The following is a 15,599-nucleotide window of genomic DNA, read 5'->3' as shown; positions in this document are numbered from 1 at the left end:
AGATAACTTTACTCACCCCTTCACAGAACTGTTCCTACAACCTGTGGACTCTCTTTCAAGGACTCTTCTCATATTCTTTATTAATTGCTTATTTATTTTATTCTTTTCTCTTTCTGTTTTTGCAACTTTGTCTTTTACAGATTGGTTGTTTGTCTGTCCTATTGGCTATTGTCTTTCTTTGATTCTATTGTGTTTCTTTTATTTACTATGAATGCCCATGAGAAAATGAATCTTTTTCTGGGAAGGCAAGAAGCAAGTTGGTGTCCTGTCCCAAGCCAATGAATCTGGTATTGAGGCCCTAGTTACCCACATGTTGGCCAGACCAAAGTATTTGCATGTCTGACACTAGATTCCTGAAACCTACTATTCTGAACCCTGTCATGGGAAGATATTAAAGGAAGAATGTTGAAGAAATGCAACATATGCACTGACTCCTGTGAATCTCTGGCCTATGACTCCTCAAAGTGGAGAAGAATAATTTGGAGTGGTATTGGGAGCATGAAAGCCATATGTCATGAACAGAAGCCCTGCAAAAGAAGCAAGAGACCCTCTGTTGGTCTGGATGTACATCAGAAGCCCCTTCCCCACACTCCTGTTCACATCAACAGAGCTGAGATGGAGCATTTCAAGTTCTTTGAACATCATTATTAACCTGTCCTGGTCCAATTGTGTTGATACCATGGCCAAAAAAATACACCAGAGTGTCTACTAACTCAGAGGTTCAATAAATTTGATATGGCCCCTTTGGTCCTGACCAGTTTTACAGATGTACCATAGAAAGCATCCTTTCTGGTTACTCATAACTTGTTATGACAACTGCTCTGCCCATGACCACAAGAAACTGCAGAGACTTGTAAAAAAAAAAAGTTCATCATATTATGGAAATCAACCTCCCCTCCATCGACTGTGTATTCATTTCTCATTGCCTTAGTAAAGCAACCAACATAATCAAATACCCCTACCCACCCCATTCTCCCATCTCCCCTTCCAATTTTTTTAAAAAAGCTTGAAACAGCATATCACCAGGCTCAATGACAGCTTCTGCCCCACTGTTATTAGACTATTCAATGGTTCCCTAGTACAATAAGATGGACTCTTGACCTTGCAATCTACCTTGTCATGATCTTGCACTTTGTTATTTTCCTGCACTGTACTTTTCTGTAATTGTTACATTCTAGTCGATGTTCTGTTGAGGCTCTATCGTAATGAATTGATCTGTATGCAAGACAACCTTTTTAATGTACCTAGATATGAGACAATAATAAATTAACCTCTTTCATAGAAACATAGAAAACCTACAGCACAATACAGGCCCTTCAGCCCACAGAGTTGTGCAGAATATGTCCCTACCTTAGAAATTACTAGGCTTACCTATACCCCTCTATTTTTCTAAGCTCCATGTACCTATCCAAAAGTCTCTTAAAAGACCCTATCGTATCCTCCTCCATCAGCAGCCCATTCCACGCACTCACCACTCTCTGCATAAAAAAACTTACCCCTGACACATCCTCTACTTACTCTCCAGCACCTTAAACCTGTGTCCTCTTGTGGCAACCACTTCAGCCCTGGGAAAAAGCCTCTGACTAGCCACATGATCAATGCCTCTTATACACCTCTATCAGGTCACCTCTCATCCTTCGTTTCTCCAAGGATGGAGGAATTCAACCTATTCTCATAAGGCATGCTCCCCAATCCAGGCAACATCCTTGTAAATCTCCTCTGCACCCTTTTTATGGCTTCCACATCTTTCCTGTAGAGCACAGTACTCCAAGTGGGGTCTGACCAGGGTCCTATCTAGCTGCAACATTAGCTCTCAGCTCCTAAATTCAATTCCATGATTGATGAAGGCCAATACATCAAACGCCTTCTTAACCACAGAGTCAACCTGCGCAGCTGCTTTGAGCATCCTATGGACTCAGACCCCAAGATCCCTCTGATCCTCCACACTGCCAAGAGTCTTACCATTAATACTACATTCTGCCATCATATTTGACCTACGAAAATGAACCACCACACACTTATCTGGGTTGAACTCCATCTGCCACTTCTCAGCCCAGTTTTGCATCTTATCAATGTCCCGCTGTAACCTCTGACAGCCCTCCATACTATCCACAACACCTCTAACCTTTGTGTCATCAGCAAACTTTCTAACCCATCCCTCCACTTCCTCATCCAGGTCATTTATAAAAATCACAAAGTGTAAGGGTGCCAGAACAGATCCCTGAGACACACCACTGGTGACTGAACTCCATGCAGAATATGACCCGTCTACAACCACTCTTTGCCTTCTGTGGGCAAGCCAGTTCTGGATCCAAAAGCAATGTCCCCTTGGATCCCATGCCTCTTTATTTTCTCAATAAGCCTTGCATGGGGTACAGTATGAAATGCCTGGCTGAAGTCCATATACACTACATCTACTGCTCTACCTTCATCAATGAAATATTTAATCAGGCTCATAAGGCACGACCTGCCCTTGACAAAGCCATGCTGACTATTCCTAATCATATTATACCTCTCCAAATGTTCATAAATCCTGCCTCTCAAGATCTTCTCCATCAACTTACCAACCACTGAGGTAAGACGCAATGGTCTATAATTTCCTGGGCTATCCCTACTCCCTTTCTTGAATAAAGGAGCAACATCCGCAACCCTCCAATCCTCTGGAACCTCTCCCGTCCCCATTGATGATGCAAAGATCATCGCCAGAGGCTCAGCCATCTTTCAAACTAAAGGCGGCTATTACATCCACTAGACTTTACTGGTGGCATCTGTTAATGCTGTTGAGAATTAATGGGCATTTTTCAAAAGCTCTTGCATTTCTTTTTTAAATTCAGTAAGAAGCTGCACAGGTGAAACAAATAATTGTACTTTTGTAATTGTCTCATTTTCAGGTGGATTAGATGTTAATTTGTTTTTAATCTATTTTCAACTATGTTTAATCAAACTGTACCTAGATATACTTTTAAATCAAAAAATTTTGAAAATTGCATCTAGCCTGCTAGTAAATAGTTCATAGAATATTTTGCATTTGATAATCCAGAAATACTTCTGATCAGAAGTTTGAAGAAAGAAAATGTGTCCAGATAACAGCCTGCATTTAAAGTTGAAATATTGGTTTGGAAATTTAAATATGAGATGAATATCAATTAAATTTAGCTCAAATGGTTGTGAAAATATCTCATTTATTAAATGGCTCACGCAGTCAAGGTTCTCATTTATTTAAATTGTAAGTACTCGATTGTGTTTGAGCTCTACTGCTATGCAAAATACAGGGTTACGTTTTAATATCCTAATTTTGTTCTAAATTTAGTGATGTCCTTGCATTGCCAATCTTCAAGCAGGAAGAGTCCAACTTGCCTCCAGAGGATGAGGATAAGCTACTCCCATTTCAATATGTCCTTTGTGCAGCTACTTCACCAGCTGTAAAGCTCCATGATGAAACACTTACATACCTTAACCAAGGTAAGGCTGTGGACTGCAAAATTCAATTTTCAAATTAAACCATTGCTACTAAATATTTTTTGTGGGGTGTGGGGGAATAGGGGGTTGTCTCTTTGTTAGAGCAGAGATGACGAGTGAACCGAGATGATTCAAATACAGCTCATTTCCAGATTCTTGATTTGATTTTTTTTGTTCTTTCAAAGTGTACTTCCATATATAAATTAAAATAATTTGGTACATTATTCTGATTTGTTCTGTTTTCAGGGCAATCTTATGAAATTCGAATGCTTGACAACCGGAAAATTGGGGAGTTGCCTGAAATCAATGGCAAGTATGTGAAGGTGAGCAAAATAGAACGTTGGTCGTGGCGCTGCATTTATTACAAGGTCCACATGAAAAGCCTCTTTTTATACAAAAAACAATGATCAAAATGTGTTTCAGGACTTATTTCCTGAACCCATTTGCCTCTTTGCTATAATAGTAAACAGAATAGTGGAGCTTAGCAAGGTCTTGTATATAGTCAAGGTGGATACACTGCATTGGTGTTGCTCTTTGCAAAAGGCAATCGACTTCATTGAAATTTCCACCCAAAGCCCTTCTATTTGTGGTAGGCAAACTTTGTAATAGTTTGATTAGATTGAGGACACTCAGTCCTCGTTTATTGTCATTTAGAAATGCTTTCATGCATTAGGAAATGATACAATGTTCCTCCAGAGTGATATCACAAAATAAAAAAAGGGATAAGCCAAGACCCACACTGACAAAACCACATAATTATAGCATATAGTTACAGCAGTGCAAAGCAATACCGTAATTCGATAGACGCAGACCATGGATGCGGTTTAAAAAATATATAGCTTTGCATGCTTTAAGATTGGTTTAGGATATATTGTGTAACTTTGAGGGTGCAAAGACGAGGTTATTACCTAAAATAAGATAGTACTGCATTCCAGAGTTTATATTTATCTGGCCCGTGTTTCGATTGTTTCATTTTTAACTAATTTCATGCATTTGTAAGATTTTGTTTTCCCTGTGTGTGACTGAAAAGCACTGCATCTAAATGTCTAAGCATGTCATTGGATGATAGTGTAGTATTCCTGGAGGTTGTGAGATCTTTACAGATCTCATTAATCCTGGCTGAAAGTGTTTGACTGAAATGAGCTACATCTGTTATTCTTGATTTATTAAATAAGCATTCCAGCTGCCATTTTCTTGCGATTTTAAGAGCAGGAGAGCTTTTTTTTTCAGAATCAGATTTAATATCACTGGTACATGTTGTGAAATTTGTTGTCTTTGCAGCAGCAGTTCATTGCAATACATAATAACAGGAAAAATGTATATATATAAATAAGTAATAGTGCAAAAATAGAAATTTAAAAAAGTAGTGAGGTAGTGTTCATGGGTTCCAAGTTCATTCAGAAAACAAATGGCAGAGGGGAAGAAGCTGTGCCTGAATCATTGTGCTTTCAGGCTCCTGTACCTCCTTCCAGATAGTAGCAATGAGGACAGGGCACGTTCTACATGGTAGGGGGTCCTTAATGATGGATGCCAGCTTTTTGAGGCATTGCTTCTTGAAGATTTCCTGGATACTGGGGAGGCAAATGCCCATGACTAAGTTTACAACCCTCTGCAGCTTATTTTGATCCTGTACAGTAGCCACCCCCCCCCCCCCCCACTACTAGATGGTGATGCAGCTGGTTAGAATGCTCTCCACAATGCATCTGTGGAAATTTGTGAGTGTCCTTGGTGATATACCAAACCTCCTCAAAATGGAGCATGTGGGGATCTTCCAATATCCAGGCATTCCTTTTTTTTTCTTTCTTATTTTTTTTAATAGGGATGTTAGGGGGGAGGGGTTAAGGGGAGGGGGGTTGGGTAACACTTTTTTTTCATACACATTTATTCTGTAACTATTTGAAAACAATAAAAAAAAGTTTTAAAAAAAAACTTCTAATGAAATATAGCCCTGGTTTAAGATATTTTGATTTCAAGCAAATGGAGATTTGAAAGGAGTTGTTAACCCAGTAAAACAGTAGAATTGTGGATGTTTAAAAGTGTGAGATTATTTAATGTTTTTTTTCTCACTGGATTGTGGAAAAGACATTTTGTTTTTAGTGAAGCATTTGTCTGCCAATGATCTTACCACTCTTTAAAACAAATTGAAGAATCTTTCTTTATTATTTGAGATATTGTGACTGAAACCCCTCATTTTATTTTTGACAGCAATTGTATGAGAGCAGATGATGGTTGGAAGGGAGGGAGGTGAATTGCAGACAAGATATTAGATAAACAATTGCTTTGTTTTACCTTCCTAGAGTATTGTCCGAGTGGTATTTCATGACCGCCGTTTACAGTATACGGAACACCAGCAATTGGAAGGATGGAGGTGGAACCGACCAGGAGATAGGATCCTGGATTTGGGTACGTTATTTGAGTGCAGCATGTATACAGGGCTTTCTAATGTGCTTCAGACCAATGTGGAGCTCGTAGATTTCATCAACTTTGTCTCCAACTTCCACGCTGCCCTCAAATTTACCTGGTCCATTTCCAACACCTCCCTCTTCTTTCTCAATCTGTCTCTATCTTTGGGGACAGCTTGTCCACTGATGTCTATTATAAAACCACTGAATCCAACAGCTACCTGGACTCTAGCTCTTCCCACCCTGTTACTTGTAAAAATGCTATCCCCTTCTTTCAATTCCTCCTTCTCTGCCACATCTATTCTCAGGATTAGGCTTTTCTTTCCAAAACTCCTTCAAAGAAAGGGGCTTCCCTTCCTCCACTATCAATGCTGCCCTTAACTGCGTCTCTTCCATTTTGTGCGCGTCTGCCCTCATCCTACCCATATGCTACCCCACCAGGGATGGGGATACACCAGCTTCCAGATCCAGCACACAATTCTCCGTCACTTGCGCCATCTCCAATGGGATCCCACCACCAAGCACATCTTTCCCTCCCTCTTCCACCCCCACGTTTGCTTTCTGCAGGGAGCGCTCCTTACATGTCCATTCGTCCCTCCCCACTGATCTCCCTCCTGGCACTTATCCTTGCAAGCGGAACAAGCGCTAAACCTGCCACTACACCTCCTCCCTCACTACCATTCAGGGCCCCAAACAGTCCTTCCAGGTGAAGCAACACTTCACCTGTGAATCTGGGGTTATCTACGGTATCTGGTGCTCTTAGAGTGGCCTCCTTTATATCGGAGAGACCTGAAGTAGGTTGGGAGACCGCTTCACTGAGCACCTATGCTCTGTCAGCCAGAAAAAGCAGGATCTCCTAATGGTGACCCATTTTAATTTCACTTCCCACTCCCATTCCGACGTGTCAGTCCATGGCCTCCTCCACTGTTACAATGAGGCCACACTCAGGTTGGAGGAGCAACACCTTACATTCCACCTGGGTAGCCTCCAACTTGATGGCATGAACATTGACTTCTTGAACTTCTGGTAATGCTGCCCCTCTTCAGCATTCCATATTCCCATTTCCATCTCTCACCTTATCTCCTTACCTGTCTGTCACCTCCATCTGGTGCCCCTCCCCCTCTTTTCTTTCTTCCATGGACTTCTGTTCTCCCCTGCATCAGATTTCCCTTTTTCCAGCCCTGTATCTCTTTCACCAGTCAACTTTCCAGCTCTTTACTTCACCACCCTTTCTTCCCCCCCCACCCCATTTCACCTGTCACCTTGTTCCGTCCTCCCCTCTTCTTACTTTGACTCCTCGTCTTTTCTCCAGTCTTGATGAAGGCTCTCCGCCTGAAGCATTGACTGTACTCTTTTTTCCATAGATGCTGCTTGGCCTGCTGAGTTCCTCTGGTATTTTTTGTGTGTTGCATAAATTTAGGAAGTTGGGATAGGAATTGCAGTCGGTCCTCCTTATCCGCGAATTCCGCATGCACGAATTCAACCAACTGCGGATCGCAAAAACCAGGAAGTGCTCTTCCAGCACTTGTTCGAGCATGTACAGACTTCTTTTTCTTGTCTTTATTCCCTAAACAATGCAGTATAACAAATATTTTACATAGCATTTACATGGTATTAGGTATTATAAGTAATCTAGAGATGATTTAAAGTAGTGGTCACCAACCCGTCGATCACGATTGACTGGTCGATCTTTGAGACTTTCCCAGTAGATCCCGAAAAAAAAAAAGAAGAAAGAAAAATAAATGCACAAATACTGTTGAGAGATTGTTTCCGGGTTATGGGGTTTTAGTTCCGTTCTTTCTGCCCAGTGCGCATGCGTGTAGCTCCCCCGCACTACACAGTGTACTTCACTGGTCCCCAAAACGATATGAGTCAGCTGCACCTTTCCTCATTCCTGTCACGCCCACTGTTGAACTTGAACCCATGCGAGGTCATCAGTCGCCTAAACGCAGTGATCCCCTCGTGCCAGAGATCACTGGTCGGCCTTGGGCAGCTGGCGGGAAGTGCCGTTGCTACTGGCCTGGAGCGCGAACAGATGGGCGCCGCCTCTAAACCAGTTTAGCACACTGAATGTTCATGGGGAAACCGGTGCTAAAATATTCGCAGACGACCTGATTTGGGCTCAGGGTTTTGTAAGTAGCAGAGCAGCTACCTCGCTGCGATCTACTGAAGCAAACTTTTGTCGGCCGATAGATCCTACAAGGGGGGGGTGGGCCCGCGTCCTGTCGCACTCTTCGGTCGGTCGGTCGCTCTCTTCGGACTGCGACGGCCGCAGCCCTGGTACAAGGGCCTCCGGACCTGACCTTGTCCTCTCACCCCACCCGTGACTAGCTGCACCTGGCCAAGGTGGCTGGCGGCGGGCAGGCGGGAGGCTGGAGGTTGGGCCCAGAAGCTCTCTAATGAGGCAATGAAGCCCTCAAAACTGCTTCGGTACTCTGAGTCCAAGCACCCTGCACTTAAAGACAAACCCACTGAGTTTTGTGAGCGGAAAAAACGTGAGCAGCGTGGGACAGAAGCTAAGTGCCAAGAGCCGCAAAAACTAAATTGCGGAATAGACTGGACATAAGGAACCTGCTGCGAGTATCGCTGTATTCCAGTCGTGATTAACACCACCTCCCCCCACCCCCCCTTCGGCCGGTCCACAAGTATATTATCAATATTAAACCAGTCCACGATGCAAAAAAGGGTGGGTACCCCTGGTGTTTATACATTATTTCTACTTCCGGGTTGCGGGGTTTTACTTCCGGTCTTTTCTGTCCCAGTGCACATGCGTGTAACTAATCAATCTGGGGTTAATCTTGCCTTTCACTAAGGCCGAGGTAGGGGATCTTGGGCTTAAAAAGGTTAGTGACCACTAATTTAAAGTATACGGGAGGATGTGCATGGGATATCATGGATGGGGATCAAAAAAATCGGAAGTTCTCTTACTAAGTAAGTCGGAACAGGTACATCCGGTATTATTTAGTGTCAGTTAGTCAAACGTTTGTCTTAGTATATAGTATATATTTTACCTTTCTATGCATATAAAACACTTAAGAACGTATGTTTCAGCGCCGCTCTTGGGAACGGAAGTTCCCGAGTTCGATCTAGTGACAGATCGCTCCCGAGTGCGCTCTCCACCATGTCAGGTTGATGTGGAGGATCAAAAACCCAAAACCCAATAATTAAACCACTGTGTTGCTTAGTAATAATTGTAGGGCCTTTCTCACTTTATCCTTTAAAATTGTTCCGATCATTGACCAACATATCCACTTTGGTTGCAAGAACAGGAAAACAGATTATTATCTGAACGGTGGCCGATTAGGAAAAGGGGAGATGCAACGAGACCTGGGTGTCATTATACACCAGTCATTGAAGGTGGGCATGCAGGTACAGCAGGCGGTGAAAAAGGCAAATGGTATGTTGGCATTCATAGCAAAAGGATTTGAGTACAGGAGCAGGGAGGTTCTACTGCAGTTGTACAAGGCCTTGGTGAGACCGCACCTAGAATATTGTGTGCAGTTTTGGTCCCCTAATCTGAGGAAAGACATTCTTGCCATAGAGGGAGTAGAGAGAAGGTTCACCAGATTGATTCCTGGGAAGGCAGGACTTTCATATGAAGAAAGACTGGATCGACTAGGCTTATACTCACTGGAATTTAGAAGATTGAGGGGGGATCTTATTGAAACGTATAGAATTCTAAAGGGATTGGACAGGCTAGATGCAGGAAGATTGTTTCTGATGTTGGGAAGTCCAGAACGAGGGGTCACAGTTTAAGGATAAAGGTTCCGCCTTTTAGGACCGAGATGAGGAAAAACTTCTTCACACAGAGAGTGGTGAATCTGTGGAATTCTCTGCCACAGGAAACAGTTGAGGCTGGTTCATTGGCTATATTTAAGAGGAAGTTAGATATGGCCCTTGTGGCTAAAGATCAGGGGGTATGGAGAGAAAGCAGGTACAGGGTTCTGAGTTGGATGATCAGCCATGATCATACTGAATGGCGGTGCAGGCTCGAAGGGCTGAGTGGCCTACTCCTGCACCTATTTTTTATGTTTCTAATACTTTTCCAATGACTGATGGCGTTTCACCTCTTTCCGATCGCTTTAATATTTCCACTTTATTTTCAATCGTTATTGTGATTATTTTCGTGAACAGAAACACTGCGGATTCAGATATCTGCTGCTGGGTCCTAATGTCCACCGCACTGAGACGGGTTAAATAAGGGACTTGAGCATCTGCGAATTTTGGTATTCGCGAGGGGTCCCGGAACCAATCCCTCGCGGATAAGGAGGGCTGACTGTAGAATTTAGATTCTTGAATTCCATTGAGATCCTTTTCTTCTCGGGAGCACATGCTCAATTCCCATAGGCTTTTGTTTTACCAGAGCTGCTTAATGATGAGTTTTGTCAAGATAATTGCTTACTCACTTTCTCAGCATCTGTTAATTAGCTGTTTGGTCCATGTTTGTTTTGGGCCAAGGCTGTGTTGAATACTGAAGCAAAATGGTTCTGCTGAATCCCAAATTGAGCATTGATGTGCAGATTATTCGGAGAAGGTGCTGCTTTTATCTCTGCAGGGTCATCAACCTGATGCAAGAACACTTTCTCTGCCAATGCACTTGCAGAGTATTTCCAGCATTTTCTGCTTTGTAATTGCTAATTAGTTGAAGTAAATTATTTCAGTAATGTATCAAATCAGAAAGCTTGAAATGGTAGTGAAGAATGCAAGAAGCAAAATTTATTTTGAAGTAAGATTTATAAACTCCACATTAGTTATTAATTTTTGAACAATATTCCAAGTGCCTGCTGATGTGTTGGTAAATGATGTGTTTTCTATTTGCATTTAGTTACATTATCCACTCATGCATGAAACAATATTGCTGTTACATCTAGCAATTATGCTATAAAACAATGCCCATTTTGTTTGCTTCAGATATTCCATTGTCAGTAGGCATCGTTGACCCCAGAGCAAATCCAACACAGCTAAATACAGTGGAGTTTCTTTGGGACCCTTTGAAGAGAACCTCTGTATTTATCCAGGTATGAATTCTACTTGTTTAATTGAGGTTTAAAATGTATATTGCTCAAGCTTGTTGTGCATTAACAGTTTTAAATGCCAGTCATACATCAAATAGGAAAAGAAACAGATTTTTTAGTTTGATTTGTTTATTCCACGATGGCTTTGTTTCTGTCCTGCTGTTTTGCCATTACATTTAAAGGTGGAAAAGGGTTTTTTTACCTAATCTCTAACAGATTATGGGAGAAAATTAAATTTCTTTCAGATGTCTTTTGAAAAAGGCTTAATGTGAAAATGCTAGACCAATCTGGAATGGAGACTTCTGACCACATCTTGGTTGCTGAGGCATGTAGAATAGAAGGTCCCATGGTATTGTCGTGTTTGGTTTCTGTTTTAGCTGCATCAGTGTCCCCATTAATGCAGGTGAAAAAGCATGCATGTTTTCTGCTCGAATGATATTTACTTTTGTGAACTCTACATGTGGATATGTGGTGAGTTCAAGGCTTGGCTTTCAGTAATTTCCAAGTCAAGTGATGGTGCCTAACCTGCTTACCATCTCCAGAGATGTTTTTATTTGATATCCAGCTTTGAGTTTTTTTTTGCTTTTTATTGAGTGTGACTCAATTTTATCAATTGTAATATCTTGTTTTTTCCAAATTGAAACCTGAATCAAAGAGTTGAACTTCACAGAGTGTTCCACACCCTGTCTGAATGCTTCAAAGAGTTGCCATGGTCCTAATTTGTCTCCTTGCATTCCCATATAAAGAAATACGTTGTTTTGTCTTGAAACAGTGAATGCAAAATGTGGATTGTTTCCAAGAACATTTGTAAACTCTTAAATTATGTTACTGGGATTTAGTACTGATTTTACCTTTTATTATATAGGATATAGAACAAAACAGTACAGCACTGACCAGGCCATTTAGCCCACAACATTGTGTAGATTTTGATGCCAATTTATACTAATTATTCTCTTCCACATCTCCGTTCCCTTCATAATCATGTCTATCTAAAAGACTCTTAAACTATACCAAATTGACCTCTTCCACTACTATCCCTGGAAATCTATTCTAGGCACCAAACACTCTGCAATTTTTATATTTTATTAACAAAAGCTTATCCCTCACATCACCATTAACCACTCCCACCCCAATCTTAAAAGCATGTACTCCAGTGTTTGCAATTTTTATCCTGGGGAAAAGATTCTGGCTGTCTACACTATCTATGCCTCTCATAATTTTAAACACCTCTATCAGGTCTTCCATTAGCTTCCAACAGAGGGAGAACAACTGGAAATTTTATGTAGCTGCAACATGGTTTCCTTACTCTTGTACTCAACGCCATTACCAATGAGGGCAAACATGCCATGCGCTACATTTGCCACCTTATCCACATGTGTAGCCACTTTCAAACCTGATCTCTCTGTAGCTCAGTGTTATTAGGTTTACTGTATACTTTTTCCTTTCTCCTTTCATTTGACCTCCTAAGTGCAACACCTCATGCGTGCCCAGATTAAACTCCATCTGCTACTTTTTTGCCCTTACCTATAACTTATCTATGTTGATTGTATTCTTTACTAATCCTTTACATTGTCCACAGCTCCACCAATTTTGGTGTCATCTACAGCTTTGATAAATTCACCCACCTACATTTTCATCCAAATCATTGATATATATCACAAACAGCAGAGGTCTGAACACTGATCTTTGTGGAACATTACTGATCACAGACCTCCAACCAGATAACAGCCTTACAGCACTACTTTCTCTTCTATAGGCAAGCAGATTCTGAATTCAAACTTGAAATTCACCCTGGATTCCTTACAGCTTTATTTTCTGAATCAATCTACTGTGAGGGACCTTATCAAATACCTTACTAAAGTCCATGTAGATAATGTCCACTGCCTAACCCTCATCAAGCTCCTTTGTCACCTCCTTCGTAAATCAGATTTGTAAGGCATGACCTGCCCCATACAAAGCTATGCTGACTGTCCTCTAAGCAGGCAATGACTTTTCCAAATTCACATAAATCCTGTCCCTTGGTATCCTCTCTAATTGCTTCTCTACCACTGATGTGAGTCTCCCTGGCCTATAATTATTGGTTTATCCTTATTTCCTTCCTTGAACAACATTTGTTACTCTCCAGTTCTCCAGGACCTTGCTAGTGAGGACACGAAGATCTTTGTCAAATCTCCAGCAATCTCCTCACTTTCAGTATTCTGGGATATATGCCATTAGACTTGGGGAACTTAATCCATCTTAATGTTTTAATGTGAGCAGCTTTGGGCCCCTTATTTAAGAAAGGATGTGCTGACATTCAAGAGGGTTCAGAGAAGGTTCATGAGAATGATTCCAGGAATGTAAGGCTTATCATATGAGGAGCAGTTGATGGCTCTGAGCCTTTACTTGCTGGAACTTAGAAGAAAAAGGAGTGGATCTCATTGAAACCTATCAAATGTTGAAAGTCCTAAAGACTGGATGTGGAAAGGCTGTTTCCTATAGCTGGGGAGTCTAGGACCAGAGGGCACAGCCTCAGAATAGACGGACATCCATTTAGAATGTAGATGAGGAAGAATTTCTTTAGCCAGTGGGTGGCAAATCTGTAGAGTTTATTCCCACATGTGGCTGTAGACGTCAAGTCATTTGGGTATTTCAGGCAGTGGTGATAGGTTCTTGATTAATCAGGGCATGAAAGGTTACAGGGAAGAGGCAGGAGAATGGGGTTAAGAGCGAAAATAGATCAACCATGATAAAATGGTGGAGCAGACCCAAATGGCCTAATTTTGCTCCTATGTCTTATGCTCTTTTCAGATGATCCAGCACCACCACCTTGATCTCAAAATGTCCCAATACATTAGTGTGCCTGTCTTCTCTATTCTCCAAATCTTTCTTGATAAATATTGATGCAAAGTACTCATTTAGTAGCTCAGGCTCTTGCTCTGACTCCAAACACAAATTCCCTCTGTTATCCTTGAGTGGGACTCCCCTCCTTAATTATCCTCTTTCTAATACAAGTACAAAATGCCTTGGGATTCTTATTGATCCTGCTCGCCAAGGATATTTCATGACCCTTTGTGGCCTTCCTAATTGCCTGCTTGAGTACTTTCCTGATCTCTTTATATTCTACAAGGGCCCAGTCTGATTTTAGTTTTCTAAACCTTACATTAGCTTTTTCTTCCTGACTAAACTTAGGACCCTTTGGTTCATCCAAAGTCCCTTTGCCATACCATCCTTGTTCTTGCTCTTTACCAGAACATGCTGATCCTGAACTCTGATCAGCTGGTCTTCAAACAAATCCTGCATGTCAGGCACGGACTTGTCTGACAACAGTTGCTCCTATTTAATGCTGCGTAACTTTGCAATATCAGATTACATTTGTTGAGTCCATCAAATATTTGATTGTCATGAAATCTAAAATGTATTTAATGTTTCCATGGGGAATTATGTAATGTTGACATTATTATCCTTTTGTGATGTTTCCTAGGTGCATTGTATTAGTACTGAATTCACAACCAAAAAGCATGGAGGAGAAAAAGGAGTGCCTTTTCGAATTCAAATAGATACGTTCAAAGAGAATGAGAATAGTGAATATACAGAGCATCTTCACTCAGCTAGCTGTCAAATCAAAGTGTTCAAGGTATGGAGGATAGGCTACATTGATTTGAATGATTAATGCTTCTGCTCCTGGGTTGCTTAGATGGCTGATTTTCATGAACATTCTAATTTAAAGTGGAAAAAGATGCTCTTTGCACCTGATTGATACTCTCTGCCTATTTGGGGTAGTATATTTAATTGCTGTAAAACTGAACTAAATATATACTGGCTTTCCAGTTTTGTACAACTTGAAGAATTAAAAATTGTCAATATACTGTATGGACAGTTTTAACTCTTCCATTCAAATAATTATTTATTCACGAATGGAATCTAGAGGGATGTAGTTATCAGTGGAAACTTTGACTTTGCCCTGTGATATTAGAAAACATGGGAAACCTGGGCGATAAAGGATTCAGGAAGAGTTAGAGAGTAATTGAAACACTATCACATTAGGTGTATTCAAAAAGCCACCAACTAATGAGAAGGTGCCACAGTACTGGAGTAGTTAGTGTGATGCTATTACAGCTTGGGGTGTACTGCAGTTCAATTCCTATACTATTCTGTATAGAGAACTGCAAATCTTGCAACATAATTCAGAAAAAAAGGATAGAGATAAACCCAACAATTAAAGACTAGGTGGCCTTATTTCTTTGAGTAATCTGTTAAAGTTATAATTGACAAAATTAATTATCATTTGGTCCAGTCTCGATTAATAGAGGAAAACCAGCATTCATTTGCCCTGAGACACCCATTTTAAATGAAGCACTGTCACCATGTATTTGTCTTTGAATTATCAGAACTTAAATGAAAATCCTAGAGCATTTCTGTTTTGTGATGTAATCGACATTTAACTTTAAGAGTAATTATATTTCTCTTTGACTACTTGGTTATGTCATTTGAAAATTCATTAAAATGATGGAGCAAAAGTTGTTAACAGCTCAAAGTGGATATTCTCTTTTAGCAGCAGCTTATAGCTGTAGGCTGAACATTCAGTAGCTTAGCAGCATGAAATGGTATAATTAAAAGTGATATATTGATATGAAGCCATGTAGTCTGTGATATAACTTTATTTTTTATATACAGTGGCATGCAAAAGTTTGGGCATCCCAGTCAAGATCTCTGTTACTGTGAATAGCTAAGCGAGTAAAAG

The 15,599-nt window shown here is 40.9% G+C and overlaps 1 protein-coding gene across 2 annotated transcripts in view; it reads left to right on the top strand.

The window, feature by feature from the left end:
* The window catches only part of tfcp2 (transcription factor CP2), a 119,503-nt gene that overhangs the window by 29,295 nt on the left and 74,609 nt on the right, over nt 1–15,599 (top strand). For both annotated transcript variants that reach the window (XM_073071125.1, XM_073071124.1), the window contains 5 exons: nt 3,311–3,462; nt 3,706–3,782; nt 5,757–5,862; nt 10,773–10,879; nt 14,340–14,492. In XM_073071125.1, the coding sequence (XP_072927226.1) occupies nt 3,311–3,462; nt 3,706–3,782; nt 5,757–5,862; nt 10,773–10,879; nt 14,340–14,492 (595 nt within the window). The remainder of the gene's footprint in view (nt 1–3,310; nt 3,463–3,705; nt 3,783–5,756; nt 5,863–10,772; nt 10,880–14,339; nt 14,493–15,599) is intronic.

The sequence above is a fragment of the Hemitrygon akajei genome, chromosome 18 (assembly GCF_048418815.1).
Source record: "Hemitrygon akajei chromosome 18, sHemAka1.3, whole genome shotgun sequence".
Taxonomy (NCBI): domain Eukaryota; kingdom Metazoa; phylum Chordata; class Chondrichthyes; order Myliobatiformes; family Dasyatidae; genus Hemitrygon; species Hemitrygon akajei.
The sequence above is the reverse complement of the archived record's forward strand: the minus strand, read 5'-3'. Positions and strand labels throughout refer to the sequence as shown.